The sequence below is a fragment of the Alligator sinensis genome, unplaced genomic scaffold (assembly GCF_000455745.1).
Source record: "Alligator sinensis unplaced genomic scaffold, ASM45574v1 scaffold237_1, whole genome shotgun sequence".
In the NCBI taxonomy this organism is placed as follows: domain Eukaryota; kingdom Metazoa; phylum Chordata; order Crocodylia; family Alligatoridae; genus Alligator; species Alligator sinensis.
In genome coordinates, this window is record NW_005841849.1 from 5,655,837 (window position 1) to 5,676,289 (window position 20,453).

The 20,453-nt window shown below is 41.2% G+C and overlaps 1 protein-coding gene across 1 annotated transcript in view; it reads right to left on the reverse strand.

Annotated features, from left to right (window-relative positions):
- Positions 1-20,453, reverse strand: part of LOC102384482 (glypican-5-like) — a 628,050-nt gene that overhangs the window by 604,319 nt on the left and 3,278 nt on the right. The window contains exon 2 of the mRNA XM_025209865.1: positions 16,470-16,631. Coding sequence (XP_025065650.1) covers positions 16,470-16,578 — 109 coding nt within the window. The 5' untranslated portion in view covers positions 16,579-16,631. The remainder of the gene's footprint in view (positions 1-16,469; positions 16,632-20,453) is intronic.

A 20,453-nucleotide genomic window follows, 5' to 3' on the forward strand; every position in this document is an offset into this window, starting at 1 on the left:
GGGGGCGGAGCCGCAGAGCGCCCCTTGGCATCGGGGCAGTACGAAGGGCAGCCTCCCGCTTAGTTAACAACATAATTGAACTGATTATCATCAAAGGCGTGGCGGGCGAGATAGGCGGGCGGTTGCCCAGAGACAGGTGGGCAGGCCGTGGAGATCGGCCCCGAGATGGCCCCCTGTCACAGACGCACATCAAGTTTCAAATACATTTTTGTTTGGCCACAAGGAATGGTCAGAATGGTTTAGTCCAGTTTAAGAGTAACTTTTTTTTTTCTGTTGGGATCATGTATATGTCCTGCATATTTGTTAAAATGGGTAGGCAAACCTGTGTGTTTAAATATATAATTCTGACCATTAATTTTATATCTTCAAAATAGTTTAGGATAGCAGAAAGTTTTTAAGATTGATATTTCCCTCATTTTTACTTATTTGACTTAATTGATGTCAATGGACCACTCATTTATATCAGAGAAATATTTAGCTTATTCTGATCAGGTTATAGACACAAGGCACACTTATATGAATTTAAATACACTTTAAACCTGAAGCAGAGAGACATACAAGCCCCTTAAATCAGTTTAAGGTTGCCTGGAATGGTTCAAAAGTATACCTAGAAAAAAAATCAAGGACTCTTTGGAACCAGTTCAAATGTTACGCCTGGAAACCAAGTGCTCTGTGACATGGTGTCTAGTTGATCCTCCAAATATCCTACAGTGCACCACTCTTCAGCCCCTACCACTGCTATGACTGGCTGCTCTGCCCTCTCCTTCTTTCTCCCCTTTTGGTGACATTTTTTAAATCCATAAGCTCCTTTGCATTGCTTGCTCAATAAATCTTTCTAAGAACCAGCTGCATCCTCACTCCCTACTCAACCAGGGTCCTCATCAAGAAAAAGAATGGAGCCACATGCAGAAATGGTTTTGCTGACTTTTGGCCTAGTCATGTAGGCATTTAACAAGTCAAGTGTACACAGAGAGAGAGAGAGAGAGAGAGAGATTCTGCCTTCCCTTCCTTCTAAAACAAACACCAACACTTCATTTATTTAATCCACATTTTTAGATTGTTTCTTTTTGGACACACACAAGTGAACTTTCCCAGATCCACGTTGGTCTCTTCAAAACCAAATATTCCCAAATCTATTAATTTCATCCACTATGCTGCTCACTGGAAACAAATGGGAATCCCAGGAAAACATTCAAGACTAAAAGTGAGCTGATAGGTAGTAAGTTTTGTGCAGAGATGTCCTCAAGTATTGAAACACAGGCACAGAACACTGAACTTTGATCTTAAAAAACCCTGAGGGGAAAAAAAAGCATAATGTGTTTTTTTAAGAGCTAAAAATCACTACAAATCAGGCTGGCCAATATGGCTTGTTTCCATACTTTCCCCTATCTGTTTATTTGCATTCTTCTATTCTTTCTTATTTTATACTCGGATTACAACTCCTCTGTAGTTAGAGCATGGATGTCAAGTATGCGGGGGCCCAACACCCTGGCCCCCCTCAGGAAGTAGGCTATCACCTGAAATGCATAAAGCTTTCCACATGTCCATCATCTTAGCTCCCCTACCCTCCTGGCAAAAATAAAAGTCAGTGCCTATTGAGAGGCTGTCTTTTTGTGCTGGGCTTATATAGCGACTATTGCAATGGAGTCCTGGTTCATGACTGAGGGGCTTGGGCATTATGAATTTTCTGTTAATGATTTGGAACGTTAAAACAAGAAAAAAGAGCCCTTTATCCTTGTCTAGGATTACACTCTCTCAGTATTTGGAACAAAAAAATACTTTCTGCTAGAAAAACATAAAAATATGAAATATACAGTCCTAAACAAACAGACAAAAAACCAAAGAGAGAGACAGACAGACTTTTGTTTCGTCACACTTTTTATATAGAGGGATAAGAATATTATTTTATCACCAAGGGGTCTAAAACTGTGCATTTACCCCATAAAAATCAAGTCAGATGGTAAAAAACTGTTGTCATTTCATTCCAAAAACCTGATTTTGTCTTTTTACAAATCATTCAGCCAGGCTGTACAATGGGCAGGAAAAATAAGGCGTCATACATCCAGGCTGTACAATGGGCAGGAAAAATAAGGCTTCAGGGTGAAACAGAACATTGTCACTATTAGGACATGGAGCTAAGGGCTGCCACTATTGTTCTCTTTAGGATACATTTGCCTTCAGATATTTGCTCTTTTACCCTTGTCAGTCTTGCTCGCTCACTTTCTTTTAAAAGTATAAAAACGTAACAACGTGAATGAAGTGATGCTTTCCTGCAAGTCAGCCCTTTTATGCTTTGTTCGTTACCTCCAATGGCTATTTTTTATTGAATTGCCTGACAGTTCTAATACTTGCTATTAGCTTATCCTCCATCTCAAATAACATGAGAATTATGCATCTAAAAATGGCCTAATAGCAGGCTTGTTCAATTTTGAACTTCATTAAAAAAGAATAAAGCAATAAAATAAATTTACCAATTAAACAATCTTCTTGTGGGGTGAGAAGAGGATGTGTAATTTAATGCTGAATCGCCATTGAAGTATGATTAGTTATATACAGGAGGGTACTCTAGGAGGCTGTCTGAAGTCCCTTTGTTAACTTTTTTCCTACCCAACCCCATTAGTAAGGAACATTTTCTGCCTTTGGCATGGATCAGATGGCACCAATTATCAAAAGTACTTCCCTGTAGAGTATATACGCCCCTGCCAGCTCTAAGATCCACACCCCAGCCACATTTTAATTTAGACAAGTTATAATCTGGGTTGTATTTGATACTACATTCACTCCAGTGATCAGGAACAATATATTTGTTTGCTAGTGCCTCCATTCAGGAAAGCACTTGCTTGCATTTCAGTGAAGTCACTAGATCGGGGGTGGGAAATTATTTTGGCTCGAGGGCCACTTAATGAGTTTTGGTGAGCTGTCAAGGGTCTACCCCTTGGTCACCATCACTTCCAGTTCTAGAAAGAAACGTTTGGTGGAAAGTGGAAACATAAATACAGCTGTCTCCAGTGTCCTGGACTGAGTACGGTGTCCAGTTTTGGGTCCCACACTTCAAGAAGGATGTGGACAGACTGGAAAGAGTCCAATGGAGGGTAACAAAAATAATTAGGGACCTGTGAGGAAAGGCTGAAAGAACTAGAGTTATTTAGTCTGGAGAAGAGAAGACTGAGTAGGGGATTTCACAACATTCTTCAAATACCTGAGGGGCAATTATAAAGAGAATGGAGATGGGCTTTTTTCAGTGTAAGGAACAGGACTAGGAGCCTCAGGCTGCAGCAGAGAAAATTTAGGTTGGAGATTAGAAGGAACTTTCTAACTATGAGTGTAGTGAAACATTGGAACAAGCTATCTAGAGAAACTGTCAAATCTTCACCCCTGGAAATTTTCAAGAGCAGGCTGGACAGACACTTGGCTAGGATGTTTTAGTCAGGGATGATCCTGCTGTGAGAAGAGGGCTAAACTAGATGACCTTGTGAGGTACCTTCCAGCCCTATTTTCCTACAGTCCTAGAAAGTAAACAAATAGAAGATAGGGAAGGGGGCACCTTAGGGCAATTTTACATGTTTTCTGGAGGTGGGGGGAGGCACTTTAAAGTAGCTGAGAGCCCCTCTGAAGCGCTGCAGTGTCTCGTGTATCATCATCCCCGTGCTTCAAAACAGTGGTGGGGGTGCTTGAACTAGAGCTCATTTGACACGCTTTAGTTCAAGTGCCCCATGCCGCCATTTTGCAGCATGGAGAAACTGATGCACAAGATGAGGGAAGCTTCTGGAGCACAGTAATTGCCATGCTCCAGCAGACTCAGTTAATTGAGCCTGCTCTGATGCACTGCAATTACAGTGCATCAGAGCAGCCTCCATGCTCGTGTACAGGCAACCTTAGAGACTAACAGATTCAGAGAGGCATGAGCTTTCATAGGCAGCAAGATACGTATACAAAGTACTGACTGCAGTCCATTCCTTGCATCTGATAAGGTTGGTTGTTGCCTACAAAAGCTCATGCTTCCCTGAACCAGTTAGTCTGAAATCAGTTACAAGGCAATCCAGGGTAGTACCTTAGAAACCAACATGGCTAACTGCCACTATGAAGTAAGCTACATGATATTTACATGTTGTCACTTACTAGTTGTGCTGCAGAAACACCCAGAGGTATTGGTCTTGCTGTTCTACGCACTTTATAAATAGGTAATAAAGGGATCTTGCCCCAAACTTCTTAGAAGATAGGTATCAGAAGGGGGCTGACTGGGACCCAAACAGACTGAGACTGAGGGAGCAAAAGATAGTTAAATAACTTCATAGGCTAAATGAATGATATCTTATTTGTTTTGATTTTAAAACAAATTTGGGTTAACACAATATCTCACTTCTGACATGCAACTGTAGCACTATAATATGATGTTTATTAAAACAGGAGGTTTGCCCGCACCAGAACTAGATCATGGGGCTTGTATAAAAGCAGAAGTCATTCAGAACAGCTCCCTGCATGGAGACTCAGTTCTAGAATAAAACAATGTGATTGTATTCCATCTTAAAGACATATAATAAAATCAAGGCTCTTCATATAGAAGTCAGAAGTGCAATTCTAGTTACCTATATATACAAACCCCAGGCTCTGGTTGGCCTGTCAGGTACCAAGTGCATGCTTTTGCCTACTGTATTCTTCAGAAATACCCAAAGGTGATTACCAGGGATCCTGGTTATCTCTGTTTAAAAACTGCAAATTCTCTGATTTAAAAACACCAAAATCCACAATTTTCCATGATTAAAATGAAACTCCATACACACACACACACACACACACACACACACACACACACACACACACACACGGTATATAAAAGCATACACTTGGTACCTGACAGGCCAACCAGAGCCTGGAGTTTGTGTGTATATATAGGTAACTAGAATTGTACTTCTGAATGAAAAGTTTTGATTTTATTATACCATCTTTAAAGACCTCCATAAAGGTTTATACAATTAATAAGCATAATATTATAGTCCTACAGTTGCATGTTAAAAGTGATATATATAGATATCTATCTATCACTTGAACACAATGTTTTATTCAGATATTTACAACTTTAAAGCAAATTGGAAGCCTACCGTTGTGTCAATCACTATAATAAAATAAGTTCTAAATACCTATAAATTTTAGTGTTTGATTTTGGATATTTTATCATGGAAAATCAGAGCTTCCCTGCCTCCTCCTCTCTCCAGGATACGGGTCTAGCAGAAGCTGTGTACCCCCCCCCGAACTGATTTGTGGCACTGAACAGCCCCAGCCCTGCCCAGATTCCTCCCTACTTTACTATGGGCCTCAATATCCCCCTCCCACAGACTTAGCTGTGGGGAGATGCAGAAGCTGCTCTGCAAGCAGCCTGGCTGCTACATGCATGAGTGCATGTGCACATGCATGTGATGCCCCCTGCTTGACTGCCCTCCTCCTGCTCCCCTCAGCCCTTTGCAGGCTGGAACTCTGCCAGCCTACAAGGGAAAACCTGCTATTTCCCGCATTTTTCACCTTAAAAGGGAGAAATCTGCATTTTACTGTGGTTTTTCTGTGGCAAACGGAAAACCCAGCTCCCTAGTGATTACTCAAAGCAGACCTACAGGCAGGATACAACAACTCACATAACTGAAAACTAACTGTACTGTAATTCCACTAGTAACCAACAGATTCCTGTACTTACACTGGCAATGGACTTTTCTCAGCCAGTCAAACTAATTTTAAGACCCAACATAAATCTTTTATGTATTTTAAAGGAAACAGATTATATTTGCAATTCAGTCATTCACCAAATTTAGCTATCTTCAAAGACTCTTTTGGACATGATTTATGCCATTAGATCTAGTTTGCATGACAGTGATTTATAATCCAGAGCTAGAATTAAGTGCTCCCACTAGGTTTTCATTCAATATCCCATCTGAGGCTCTTATTTTGAAAGCTTCTCTCAAAATCATCTGAATTTCTAAGCTCTCTTTTCTCTTTACCACTGTACCCCTATAAATCTTCTTCGCAGCACCATTTTTGTTAGATATGAAGGTGCAATTTGCATTTTTGAGGACTGGGAAAAGGATGGTTCAGCAATCAAGGCGCAAAAGGATATGGAACTGGATGAGAATTTCAGAGGCAGGGATGAACAGAAATGGCTGTAACCTCTTGGAGATATTATGAAGAAAGAGTCTGTGAGCTTTCAATTACTTGTGTGTAAGGACAGAGAGGTCAGAACTGAAAAATATGTCAAGGCTACCAGGCTGAGAGCCAGGGAGACTGAAGTGATGCTTACAGTGACTGTAAAATAAGGGGGCTTAGAGGATCAAGAACTCTGAGCCATGTCAAACTTCTGCTGATGGATAGTTAACCATAAGATCTCACTGTACCTTACTGTACCTCCTTATGCCAGGTACCTCTTATCTTTTCATTCCAAGTGACATCTTGTTGAAAACACTATTTTTTTTTCTCTTCTACAGTGTTTCCACTTCCGTGCTCAAAGCCTTGGAGTATCATTATCATTATTGTCTAGATGAGTAGTGCTCCTCCTTTTTCCCTGGAGGATCAGATGAACAGTGCTTAGTCTGCCTATGAGCTGGATACAGCCGGTGGTCCCAATCTGGTGCCTGGGGCAGGCATGAAGGCACTATCCTGCCATGTGGAGGTGGGCAGGAAGCAGCTCAGATCCAACTCAGCCCTTCAGAGGAAGGGGCCATGGCCCAGACCAAACCCAGCCCTGTGGTGGAGGAGAAGGGGCCCAGTGTCAACATGGCACTGTGCAGGAGGAAGGCGCGTGGCCAGACTCCAACCAGCTCCACAGGACTTAGCAGTTGGGAATATAACAGAAGGGAGGGTGGCCCTCCCTCACTACCAAATTTCCTGACCCATGGGGAGCCTTGTGGGCCAGATGCGATAATATCATAGGCTAAACTTGGCTCGCGTGCAAGAGGTTGAGCGTTGCTGGTGTAGATGGTGGAAGAAACGGAGCGATGAAGATACATGCTCATGATCACACAGTTGGTCAATAGCAAAAGTAAAGAGAATCCTAGGCTCTTGGCATTCGTCCACTGAACACGATGCTTTCTTTCCAAGGAAACATTACTGTGAAACAGGATTTGAGCAATCATATGAAAAATGGGACTCGATGAAAGTCCCTTGGTTTCACCCAAAATGTCCCTTTTTAAGATGTTTTGTAATGTTCTGTTTCTACAAATTAATCATCCATGAACATTTTGGGATGCAGGCCATCTTAAGTTTCCTGCAGTGCTATTTTAAGGCTATAAATGAGTCAGAGGAACTTCTTTGCAATAGGTAACTATCAGATGAGGCAAGAAATTCTTTCAAAGCTCAAACCTAAATTATTAAAGGAAAAAAACCTGTAATTATTCATATTAGAAGGCTTCATGTAATTCAGGAAGTTTCTAACCTCCTTACAGGACCTTCACCTATCTCAGGAGGTACGTGTTCCCACTAGGGGAGATGCCTTAATAGACTTGGTACTGGCCACAGGGGACAACTTGGTGGGGAATTTCCAGGTGCAAGGTAACCTAAGGATAGTGACCACCAATTGATAGGATTCACTATCTGGAGAAAGGTGGGTAAGATAACTAGTAGGGCGGAAGTGCAAAACTTCAGGAAGGCCAATTTCAACAAGCTCAGAAGATTAGAGATGGGAGTCCAGGAAGGGTGGGAGTTTCTCAAGGGACTAATCCTACAGGCTCTGAAAAAGACCATCCCAGGACACACAAAAGGGGACAAAAAAAGCAAAGAAACCCTTTTGGTTGAGCAGGGAAATCCAGGAGAACCTGGAGGGGGGAAAAAGAGGCCTACAGGATGTCGGAGAAGGGGGCTGCCACCAAAGAGGAGTATACCTGCTTGGCTCAAGCTTGCAGGGAAACGGTGAGGAGAGCCAAAGCAGAAATGAAGCTTAGGCTGGCAGCAAAAGTTAAGGATAACAAAAAGTTATTCTTTAAGTACACAGGAAGCAAAAAGAAGGTGCAGGGTAACTTAAGGCCCCTTCCGGATGAACTAGACCACCTAACAGATAGGATGGCCAAAGCTGAGCTTCTAAATGATTTCTTTGCATCCATGTTCCTGGACACGAATACAAATGCACCTCCCATTGGGACTTCAGGTAAGCGCGAGACAGATACCAACCCACCAACTGTTCGAGCTGACCTAGTAAAGGGGCACCTGGAGGGATTGAATGTATTTAAGTCAACAGGCTCTGATGATCATCATCCTAGGGTACTTAGGGAATTAGCTGGAGTCATAGCGGAGCTGCTGGCACAACTGTTTGAGCACTCGTGGCGCTCAGGACAGGTCCCAGAGGATTGGAAAAGGGCCAGTGTGGTCCTTTTCAAAAAGGGGAAGAAGGAAGAACCCGGTAACTATAGGCCAGATAGTCTCACCTCTATCCTTGGCAAGACCTTTGAGAAAATTGTTAAGGATCACATTTGTGGGGGACCAGCGGGTAAAATAATGCTAAGGGGCAATTGGCATGGGTTCATAGCAGGCAGATCCTGCTCGACTAACCTGGTTTCATTTTATGATCGGGTCACAAAATGCTTGGATGAAGGAATAGAGGTAGATGTTATTTACTTAGATTTTAAAAAGGCCTTTGACACAGTGTCACGCCCAATTCTTATAAATAAACTAAACAGTTGCAATGCAGATTATTACGCAGTCCGGTGGGTAGAAAATTGGTTTATGGGACGCACCTAGAGAGTGGTGGTGGACGGGTCAATTCCTACCTGGAGAAACGTAGGCAGCGGAGTCCCCCAAGGCTCTGTCCTGGGACCGGTACTATTCAATATCTTCATTGGTGACTTGGACGAGGGAATAGAAAGCACTCTATCCAAGTTTGCTGATGACACCAAACTATGGGGGGAGGTACACAAACTAGAGGGCAGGGAGTAAATCCAGGCTGATTTTGACAGGCTGGGGAAATGGGTGGAACAGAATAGGAGCAGTTTAACAAGGATAAGTGTCATGTGTTGCGCCTGGGAAGGAAGAATCATCAACACTTCTATAGCCTGGGAGGTACCACTCCAAGTTGCACAACTGCGGAAAGGGAATTTGGAGTCGCAGTTGAGTCCAAAATGAACACGAGTCACCAGTGTGATGAGGTAACAAGTAAAGCTAACCGCACCCTTTCTTGCATAAGTAGGTGCATCACAAACAGGTCTAGGGAGGCAATACTTCCCCTCTATGTGGCTTTGGTCAGGCTGCAGCTGGAGTACTCTGTCCAGTTTTGGGCAAAACAGCACAAAAAAGTTCATACTGTTCATGGGAGACAGAAGAGAATAAAGACAAAGGTAGCAAGGCCATACAACTGTCTTCTACAAAAGTGGGGTTTCATCCAAACTGCAAGTTACAAGCCTATGGAATAACAGATGCTGATTACCATGCTCATCTTGTCATCCTTCCCTTCCTACGGTGTGTCATGTTCTTTTGTTGCATCTTGTCTGACATTATATTGCAATCTCTGCAGGGAATAGCCTCTCTGAACTGCACCCAGCACAGCTGGTTTATGAACCTTTGGGTGCTACCACAATACACACAAGCAATATCAATGAGTTAATTGATATTTCTGTGAAGGGTGACTGAAACCACCTTTGTTAGGATAGATTCATTACCCCCAATCCTTTCCCTCCACCCCCCTCAAGACAAGTAGAAACATGCTTCCTTCGCTTTCTCAACAACTACTTCAGGGGATGAAAGGAGCAAATGGCCACATCCTCTCCTCTTTTCTGTCCATGTCATGGGGCAGCTAGTAACTCCTCAGGGGGTTGTCAGAAAGAGTCATCAATTCCATTACACGAGTGCTGCCTGCCTCAAATGATGCAAGAATCCCATTATACCAGGCGCTGTTTAGGACAGACACGGAGGAACAGTGTATGCTTGAAGAGTTTCCAATCAAAATAATCAAGATAAACAAAGGATAGGAGTCACAGTGACTTGCCCATGGGATTCCCAGGCATATGCCCTATCTACTGTACTACACTGGTTATGTTGGTCAGGATTGAGACTTATGAGAGCTGGGTTCTGTTCCTGGCTATGCTACTGACCTACTGGGTAACCCAGGACAAGCCACTTCCCCTTTCCTTAGTGAGGGTGGCTGGGGAGGGAAGATCTGTATCTCGCTTTCCCATTTGTAAAATGGGAACAGGGATACTAGCCTTCTTTACCAAGTACTCCAAAATGTATAGATAAAAAAGCCACTATGTAACAGTTAGGGAGTGTATTAAAGTAAATAGCAGTAGCTATATGATGGATCTCAAACCCTTAAGCAAATCTATCTATCTATCTCATAATCAGTGAGAACAAAGAGTCATCCCAACAGACACAAATATCAAATACTGAAAGAAGACAAAAGACTGCCTATACTCAACACATGTAATGACAATAACGGGGCATTCCAATTTTTTCATGAACAATTTTTGTTGCTTATAGCAAAAAAAAAAGAGGTCATTTGGCCCACTGGTATTGGTATGAATAATGTGCAGGAGGTGAAGAGAAACACTTAAACCGAGTCTCTCTCCAGTCTCGCTGACTATAGGGAGCCCTTTGTGCAAAATGCCAAAACAAAATGATACACCCTGGCCAACTTTCAGCTCTGAGGTCAGTAGGGTGCACAACTCTACTTAGCAGGGTTATACACGTGGAAAGGGGTGTGCAACAATTTGTCTGAATAAAAGACCAAGTATTATGGGATTACAAAAAACCTATTTAAAAAAAAACAACACTTCTAGTGCTCTATGATCCAGCAGTAAATAATGGAATCCACAAGCAGGAATTTAAAAAAACAAACAAAAAAACTCCTTGATTTTGGACAGCAGCCATTCACAGCACAGTGCCTACATTTCGTATAATAATTAACTAAAACCAGAATGAATTTCTCAAGCCAAGTCTTTATTGTTTTGTAAATTTCATTGCCCATCAACGTTGTTAACCAGCCACCCCCATTTCAAGCTGTTATTTTACTGAACTCAAAAATATAATGTCAGTAACCCTGCAACTTAGCAAGTTAAAATGTAGAAGGCATTTCACTTAATGACAGTTGTGAGGCTAACTATGCTGGTTAACTAATTTACTCCTTCCCTAAGATATCCATTGCTGTGCTATGGTGGATACCTGCAATATGTACATCCAACCCAATGCCCACTAAAAACAACTCATTTGACTTAGATTGGTGCTCAACTGCCAGGTTCATACTTAACATGATCAAAGCAAAAAATTCTTTATTTTTAATCATCTTACCACCTGTACCAAGGAAAGATCAGAACAAATTGACTCTTGTGAGGGGATGTAAAGTGGGAGGCAAGCATTATCTACTGGGCTAGTAGTCCTGGGTTCTGTCCCTTGGACAAAACTTGTGTGCCCCTCCATGTTTCTCCCACCTGTTACCTATTTAAAAAACAAGCTAATTGGGCAAGGAGCTAATGTGAGCATGTATGCAGACCTGGCACTGGCCTCCAGACACTCTTAGTAATAGTGAAAATGAGGCCCTTTAACTTGCGTTGCTACCCTGTGCCAAGCCGTAACCACAGTTCCTCCCAGCACTTTGGAGATGAAGTGGTAGCAGTACCTTAGAATGGCACTAGCAGTGTGTCCCACGTGGATCAGTGCACTGAGAGAAAGACTGGGTCTGCTAACAGAAGATTAAGCAAGTGCAATTTTGAAGATGCAACTTGCGCAATAAAAATGTTTCTTTATGAAAAATATGCTTTTATTCATGCAGTAGCTTTCCATTCAGGGCTCCTGAGTAATGATTCCTCCTGCCTACAGGGAAAAATAAATACAATGAGAAAAATACACCAATAAGAAACGAATTTGTTGGAAACAGTTGAGCTCAAACAAAGCATTTTCCCTGAATCTCAAATACCTGCTAATTTTGTGACTAAAATTTCACATAGGTTTCCAAGTTCCTTTTCCTGTCTCTGCAGAGATCAGCCTCAGAATGAATTAATTACCAGCATCTGGATTCTCATTACCTCAAATTAGCCTCACCCTAAGATGACAGGAGCAGAGCCAGCTTTGTGGTTTCATACAGAGCACCTGTTAGCACTCTATTGAAAACATCCAGAGAGAGGGCAGGTTTCTCTTTGCTGTCTACACACAACAAAGCTTTACTGTCGAGATTATTTATACTTCTTCTGACAGCAACTTTCAGGCTGCACACTCGCACCACTTTTAATCCATGAACAAATTAATTAAAGTTGCCTTGTTTGGAACTCTCCTCAGGGGCAAAATTAGGGACCGGGCGGGGAAGGGGAGAATAAAGGTGTCAAATAATGTGTAGTATCACCACAAAGAAATTAATCTGTTAATTTCTAACCAGGGGCAATCCATCTGATCGCTTGCAAGCACAAAGGTTAAAGAGATACTTAGTTCAAAGAAGGCTATTTTACCGCAAAATTAAAACAGAATAAAAGGATCCTGTTCCATTTTGTTGAAAACTAGGTTGATCATCCCAGCCCAAGAAGCTGGATAAGCTGGAAAAGGCGTGGGTGCATGTGGGGCAGGGCACCTACCCCTTTTCTCATCCATACAGCAAAGCATAACCTGATGGGGGCTGGGTAGGAAGGTAAAATGAGCTGGGTTCACCACCACAAGCTGGCCAAGAACTATACACATTCTATTAGATTTACTTACCACCTCACATAACGGCTTACTTATTTGTCCCATCCATCTGCTAAATTTTGCTTTTAGACTAGCAGCTATTTGGGGCAGGGACTGCCATTAGCAAGATGTCTGGATGGTCTCCAGCATAAAGATTATGGCTTTTAGACTCTACTAGAACCTAAGTGTGAAATAATAGCAAATTCAGCAAGTTTGCCAAGAAAGCTGCTTACAGATTTGAATTCCCAGTCCTCCTTCCCCCATCCGAAAAAAAAAGTCCAGCGTTTTACCTGAAGAGAAAGTAAATTAAGTTGACCCGGCTCGCCCAATGTCTGTGTAGACTGGGCACTTCAGCAGGGCTTTTTGGTGCTTTTATCTAAAGCTAATTCAATCAGCTATTTGGGCATGCACTGTGCTTGGTGCAAGGGGCACGCTGAGCTTTAAGCACCAGTACACCGGGGCGGGGGGGAAGTTGACATCTATAAGTACCCAAAAGCTCTACATGGAAGCCTGACTGCATTCAATATGTCAACATACAAAAGACAAGTTCATAGGTGTAGAAAACACGACCCTGATAACCTCGACTCTCTCAATGCTGGACCCAAATGCTGCAGGTGCCAGTCAAGCTCCAGGGTATAGTGATCAGCAGGTTCAGTAAAAGAAGGCATGAAACAAGACAGAAATGAGAAGAAATACTTTATTTTGGAGCAGTAGGCAACCTCCGTTTCTGACTAAGTGCCTTAACTGAGGGACCGTGTCCCAATTCCCAACTTCTGTAGTTTAAGCAGGGTAGTATCTCTAAATCAGCGATTCTCAGCCAAGTTTAAAAGGGGGGAACAACCATTCTAAATTATAACCTCTATTACTACACAGAGGACCAGCTGAGTCCTGCATAGCAGAAACCCTCCCTCCCTCCCTCTCCAGGGCTCCCCGGAACAGTCTACAGGAACCACAGCCAGTGTTATGTGGCACCTTTCCCTATATTACCCAACAACACAAGTGACTTGAGCTGAAAATATTATCAAAACATGAAGGCTTGATTTATTAAGTGTTTGCACTAGCACCAGTTTGCTAATATTGAAAAAATTAAAAAAGGGAAAAAAGGCAGGATTCAACAGTTGTGCTAAAGCTGTCCATATGCACAAAATGGGCATAAATCCAAATACAACAAGCCCATCCACAGACACAATATGTTTAATTGAGGTCTCACACTAATCATTCTGCAAGAGTCTGGCAGCTGTGAAAATTGTATAATATCAGCTCCGGTTACCTTTTTTAAAACTTATCTTTTTTTTTTTAATTAAAAAATTCATGAAGCTTCCCAAGTCCAAATACATATAGCTTTTGGGGGTTCACATCCTTTTCAAAAGGGAGTACTAAGTTGAACCCTCTTTGTATCACCTGCTGCAAGCTACATTAAAATCTCCTCTAATCAAATATTTGAGCTTTACGATTAACAGTTTTAGAACCAGATTAAAGACCATTGAAGTAAATGAAATTTGGCCTCCACGAAGGAAAATAAAAGATGTGCCACCCAACTAGAAGAATGTTTTAAAATGCATTTACCATTTTGTCCTGAAAACACCCTTCTGTGGTGGGAACTCTAAAAACCACACAGTACTGGCCTACCTGCTCTGCCACTGAAGCCACAGAATCATAGAGAAGCAGGACTAGAAAGGACCTCAGGATAGTCCAACCACTTAGTCAGGGTAAAATCGTCCCTGTCTAAACCATTACAGGCAACTCCAATGGATTTCAAGAGGAGCCAATATAGGCCAATACTGAACCCCTTTGAAAATCCCACCCTAAAAGCCATATTCATTTTGCAATTAAGATAAGTAGGTTGAATGATACAACATTTCTGACTTGGAGGAGTGTATAAAAAGCAAAGACATTTTCCTGTGGTAGAAACAAGACCCCAGTACTGAGTTTCCTTCTAAAAAGACTAAAGTATTCAAAAACATAAAGAAAACTGTGAGAAAACTGTATAATATAGATGACACCCTCAGAAATAAATTAAAAAGTGGCAACTTTGTAGCTGAACTTATTGAAGCTTTCTTGTATTTATGAGGACAAAGCCTAAAAAAGACCTTAGCCACCCCTCCCCACCCTTCCCCCATTAAAATAAGTTTTCTTGGGACTTTAAATCGACTAATCTGCTTTTGACTCTAACACTTTATAATAATGCAAAAGAGCAGCAAACCAAAATGGACAAAAGGAACGCAGCTAATTCAATGCAAAGATCTTCTTGCTTGGTAAATGTCTTATACCGCACTACTCTTAGCGACAGAATGCTTAGACAGCATAAGACGAGAACTCAAGGCTTTTCTCTGACACTTTGGACAATAGCAGCTCTCACAGCAAGAAAAGAAAAAAAAAAGTTATATTATCAAGAGTTCTCACCTCACCTAGGCAGAAAGCACAGAAGGCTGCCTGCAACACATTTCAATAAGTAACATAGTTTAGAAAATGCTTGTAAATGTAAGCTATGTGAAATATCTAATTACTTTTTTCACTTCATCAAAAGCCTTCATCAGTCTCAAACAATAAAGCTGCTGGCTTGACTTAAAGGGCTGGCAGGGTTAATCTGTTTTGACCTTATCTTTATACTATCACGATACTGGAAGATCACTTGAATAACTCACTGGCATTCAACAATGCCAGTGTAGTTCCTTTTTACCCACAGGGCTGCTCAAAAATGCCTTGCAACCACATTGTAAAGCTTTGTGGGATACTGAAGTATTTTCCAACTAATTGTGAAATAAAACAAAATGCCATTCCTCACACACTGCTCCGACCTTCCCATCTGCAACATAAAAGCAAATGTTCAGACGGTATCTGTATCCTTTTTTAAAGTTTTCAGCATTTGTTACTGTCAAATTTAAATTATTTTTCTACTTTTATTTATTTGAAGTTATCCTTTTACTCCGAAGTATGATCTTTGCAAGACATCTACAAGCCTGATAGGGCAATGCTAATTCCCCAAATCATGTAAATCCTACTCTCTCTTTTAGCAAGTTCTCCCTTGTTGTCCTTTAGGAATTTGTCCTAAAGTTTTCTAATTACCAAGTCCCACCTAAATTTTGATCTGTACTTTGTTACAAGCAACTAAGTAGTCCCAACTTCCAGAAGTCCACTTCTATGCTTAAAAATAAGCCTGTGATAACTGCTTCTAGGCAAGAGGCAAAGTGCTGAACACTTTGTGAGACTCCTTAGTCACACTGACCACAAATCACCACCCAAAAAAACCCATCTACCTGTTAAAGTAAGTAACTCTTACTATCTTCAGGACTTTTCAAGTTTCTATTCCCTCATATATTCACATTTAACTATAAAATGACTTTTAAAAGTGTCAGGCTTCAAGTGACTGTTTAGATAAGGAAATATTTTATTGCATTAGGGAAGAATGCTTTTTCAGGGATGTATCAGTCACCACATCTATTCTGCCACATCAGTCAAAAAAGGCTTTTATTTTTAACTCTTTCTGCCTTAAAAATTATGACCAAATAGGAGAATTTTAAAGGTAGAAACAGTAGTCTGATAATGACTAACATACATACTTTCAGAAACTCCAGTCAGAGTCGAGATTCCAATTCCATAATTAAGTCCACGGGCCCAGTTAGGACTACACATACTTAATGTAACACCCATGCTGAAGTGTTCCTGTGAACAGAGGCATTTTCCTAGTCAGGACTTGAAGAGCTGAGGAACAAACCATTAATAAGCAACTATGATGCAGTGCAACATAAAAACCCTGATGAGGAAGACTTCCTACTGTTTTAGGGTAGAATCTCTAAGCATGCTAAGAGTATTAACACTGTCTTTTGTGAGGTCATTTAGCTTAATGAAATTCTTACCTTGAAAAGCTGTAACATGACCAACAATCATGTATTTCAGTTCAAAGTTCAATGCCTGGAGACTCTGAGTCCTCTCTCTCCGAACAGCTGTCTGGTAGCTTTCTTCCATCTTTTTAGTGCAACAGGTAGGTGCTCTCTGTTGGCAGATCTGTAAATCGGAGTCTTTTGGAAGCAAAACAAAAAACACAGAAGAATTAAAAACTACCCTCTAGAGAGAAATATCATACAAGTAAAAAAAAAAAATTCCGACAGTCAGAGTAATAATCTGGGTGGCTATCCTACAACAAACAAACAGAATCCAGAATGATATTGCTAATCCAGTCAGGACCTTATGATATTGTAAGTACATACCAGGCAGCAAAAGGTAACTTCATAGGATCATTTGAACCCATATTATTTTATGCCGCTGCCAAAGTCTTGTCATTTATGCCAGCACCTGTCAATGCTGATGCCACAATAGAGGACTAAAAGTTACAAGAAGTAATATGTGCCAACAGTAAGCCAAAAATAAATAAATAAATAAATAAAATAAAATAATCCAAAATCAAAACTATAAAAAAGTAACTTAAACTAAATATCAAGAGCCAAATACTGTTACTATATCACTTGAACCCACTGCATTTGAGGCAAAGGACTTTCCATTGCAAACTAGGCAACGCAAAGCATCAGTCCATAAGAACAGCGTTTGCTGTTTAAATGTGCCCATGAAAAATTTGCTCTCCAGTGAGGGTGTTGTGCAATGCAACTAGATGCCGATCTGTTTATTTATGGTATTAATCTGCCATTACTGCAGAACATCAATACCTCATAGTTTTATCACACCGTAACCCAGTGACATTGGTGAGCGCTAATATTCCTGTTTTACAGATGGGGAACTGAGGCACAGAAATATTAAGTGACCTGCCTGAGCTCACTCAGGGAGTCTGTGGCAGGGCACAGAAAGGAAGCCAGGTTTCTCCAAGTCTCAGGCAAGTTCTCCCACCCAAAAGTGTAACTACCGGTAGGAAAGTGGAGCACAAGCCCTGGGCACTGATTATGAAGTGGGGAGAGAGATGCTGGAACAGAAGCTGCTACACTGCTCTTCTGGCAGCTCCGGGCTTTGCCCAAGTATCCAGAATTCAGGGAGCAATGGCCAGGAGCTGGGGGCTCGAGTCCCAGACACTACAGGGTCTGGCTGAGCAGTGGAGGAAGGAATCAGGGGGGTTGAAGCAGGGGGGGCAGCTCCATCACTCTACCTGCCACCAAATTAAGGGTTTTATATCTTCACTTAGCATGGCATTCAGTGGCACCTGCAGGGCAGATAGCCCCCAGCCTTTCACCTGCCCCCCCTATCTTACCTCATAGCAGCTGTGACCCTTTAGTCTTACAGGGTCCTGGAGACCAGCCAGCATGTATAGGCACAAACCCTATATCTACACTACTGCTGCACAATCTCTCCTCCCTTTTAAGCATCACCCTTATTGGAGTTGTTCTGTTGGATTCATCCCAGTCATTTTTATTGGAATGTGCTAATTTGTTTACAAAATAAATCCATTCTGATCAAGGTCCACTGCAAGCCATGTGGTTACCAGGCAGCTCACCCACCTGGCTCTTTGGCAGCTTGACTTTCAAGGTTCACAGCTGGGCTTCTAGGTTTTGCAGCTCTAGGGCAGCACATGTCACAGACTGCCTCCGAGCTGGTGAATTCAGAAATGTTGGACTTTTGGTCTGATTTGGAATGAAACTTTGTTTCCAAAGAGTGGACTCGACCACAAAATGAAATGACTTCTCTACCCAGCTCCAAAGGCTTATTCTATGTAGAAGTCCACCAGCATCCCCTCAGGAGTTAGAAGCAAGACATTCACACTGACAAGAACCCGGCGATCCTGTATGATCTACTGGCCATGAGGGAGAGCACAGGGATGCTATTTTAACCACATGGCTGAAGAGGCATTATAGCAGGGGTGGGCAAAGTGTGGCCCACCAGGCCATACTATCTGGCCCACGGGGCCCTAAATATTAATTTCTAAATTTTTTATCTGCCCCTGGCTGCCTGTCATGAGGCACTCGATGGCTTGCCAAAACTCAGCACGCTGCCCTCTGTCCAAAATAATTGCCTGCTCCTGAGTTACAGAGCCTGTAAGTGCTACTGTCAAAGAACTTTTTAGTCTCGGCCTTATACTGATGAGCTTTATGATTCAATAAGAGTGTTACAAATAATTTTAATAAATACTAAGTTGTATTATTTTCGGGTCAAACTTTCCTGACGCTTTATGCTTCATGTACAAATACTGAAGCCATGTTTCCACCTTGCAGAGAAAATGAAAAAGCAATTCTTAGAAAAAATGAATCAAAGGAAAATTGTTGATTCTTCTAAATAATAATTTTTAATGCTTTTTAAAATTCCTTTTCATGTGGTTTTATGCATATTTAGTATTCACTGTTCTAGAACCTGAACTATGCAGTCCTGATGGATGTTCCAAGGTAACACTTCAGAGCATTAGCAGCTGCTATAAATGTCAATAAAAGAGCAGTTATAGGATACAGATAAACATGTTTTGATGAATCATAAAATATTTTTAAGAGAAGCAAGGGCTAATATAGAAGAAAAAGGCAAAATTAGACAGCCTAAGCAAAGAAAGAAAATACTAGTCCACAAGAAAAAAAAAAAATATATATATATATTTTACAAAGAAAAGCAATCTATTTCTCAAGCCTCCAACTTTCATCTAGATCAAAAATTAAAAAATTAAGTTCCCAAAAGAAAATATGGCTAAAATAAGTGCTTTCAGAAGTTATTTTAAAGGACAATATTTTCCTGTAATGCTAATGTAACACTCCCAGAAAATAGGCAAATCCAGTAAAGCCATCTTCAGTCAATGCTGTAAAATCTTTCTTCTGGAAAAAACAAACAAACTGCTTTTACCCTTCGACTGATTCTCAGTACACTGGCAGTCTCCATGTAAATTGGCTGTGAACTTACGCAAATGCAAGCTGGTTTGAGGAAAAATGTGTGTTGTTTTCCAAAGTACCTAAGCAACCTGGGAGTAGAGTTGGTTGGAAACATTCTGAAAGAAGTGCGTTAAAAAGAGGGCAGATCACTAACTCAAGGCATGCTTAAGGAAAAATCAGTCTGATGACTCTCTTGATTCAAAAAAAAGAAAGAAATTGAAGGAGGCTTTAAATATGTTGAAGCATCCCATTTCACCATGAAATGTTTAGTTTTTCAGTTCCAAATTACTTTTCTTTGAATTTTATTTTATATTTAAAAATTCAAAATCAAAATGAAACTTTTTGATTGAACTAATAATTTGGGGTTACTGGTTTGTAAAGCTTCCCAGGGTTTCCACTCCTCCTCTTGCTATGGGACATAAAAATATACCTGGAAATCTCAAAAATTCTTGTGGGACAGAAAAACCTGTTTCTTATCCAGGCTTGTATAAGACAGCAAGTCTCACCGAAAGCTAACGGAGCTTAGATTCCTATGCGACGTAGTCGCTTTTAAAAATAGGACGTAGACTTCTGAAAATTCTGCTCAGTATCCTCCATTGCAAACTGCCATTAAACCATCCCCTTTGCTCCTATACAGCCACCATACAAAGATTTTCATAACTTCTACTCCAAGATCTCCTACAAAGTTTAGCTCCTCAATGGTTTGCAATACTAAGCTCCTATACCAGCTGAGTTACAATCTTATATAACAAAAAAGGGACATATCTATCTTGCACTTTGCCTTCCCCTGGAAAGAGCTGGAGGATTTGAACCAAAGCAATTCCCTGCAAGCATCTGTATCTCCTTAAGAAAGCTGTAAGGAAAAGTTATTGGGGCCTCAACTGAAGGAATTCCTCACCCAATGAATTCCTCAGATGAATACCACAGGAGGCTGAAGATTATGTCGGCTGATCCAGAGCCAAAGGATATAAAGGGCATTCCTAAACAGAAACAGCACAAAGCCCCTAAAAGTTAAGGGACCTGATGTAAAACAGAGTATTAAAAGATCAATGA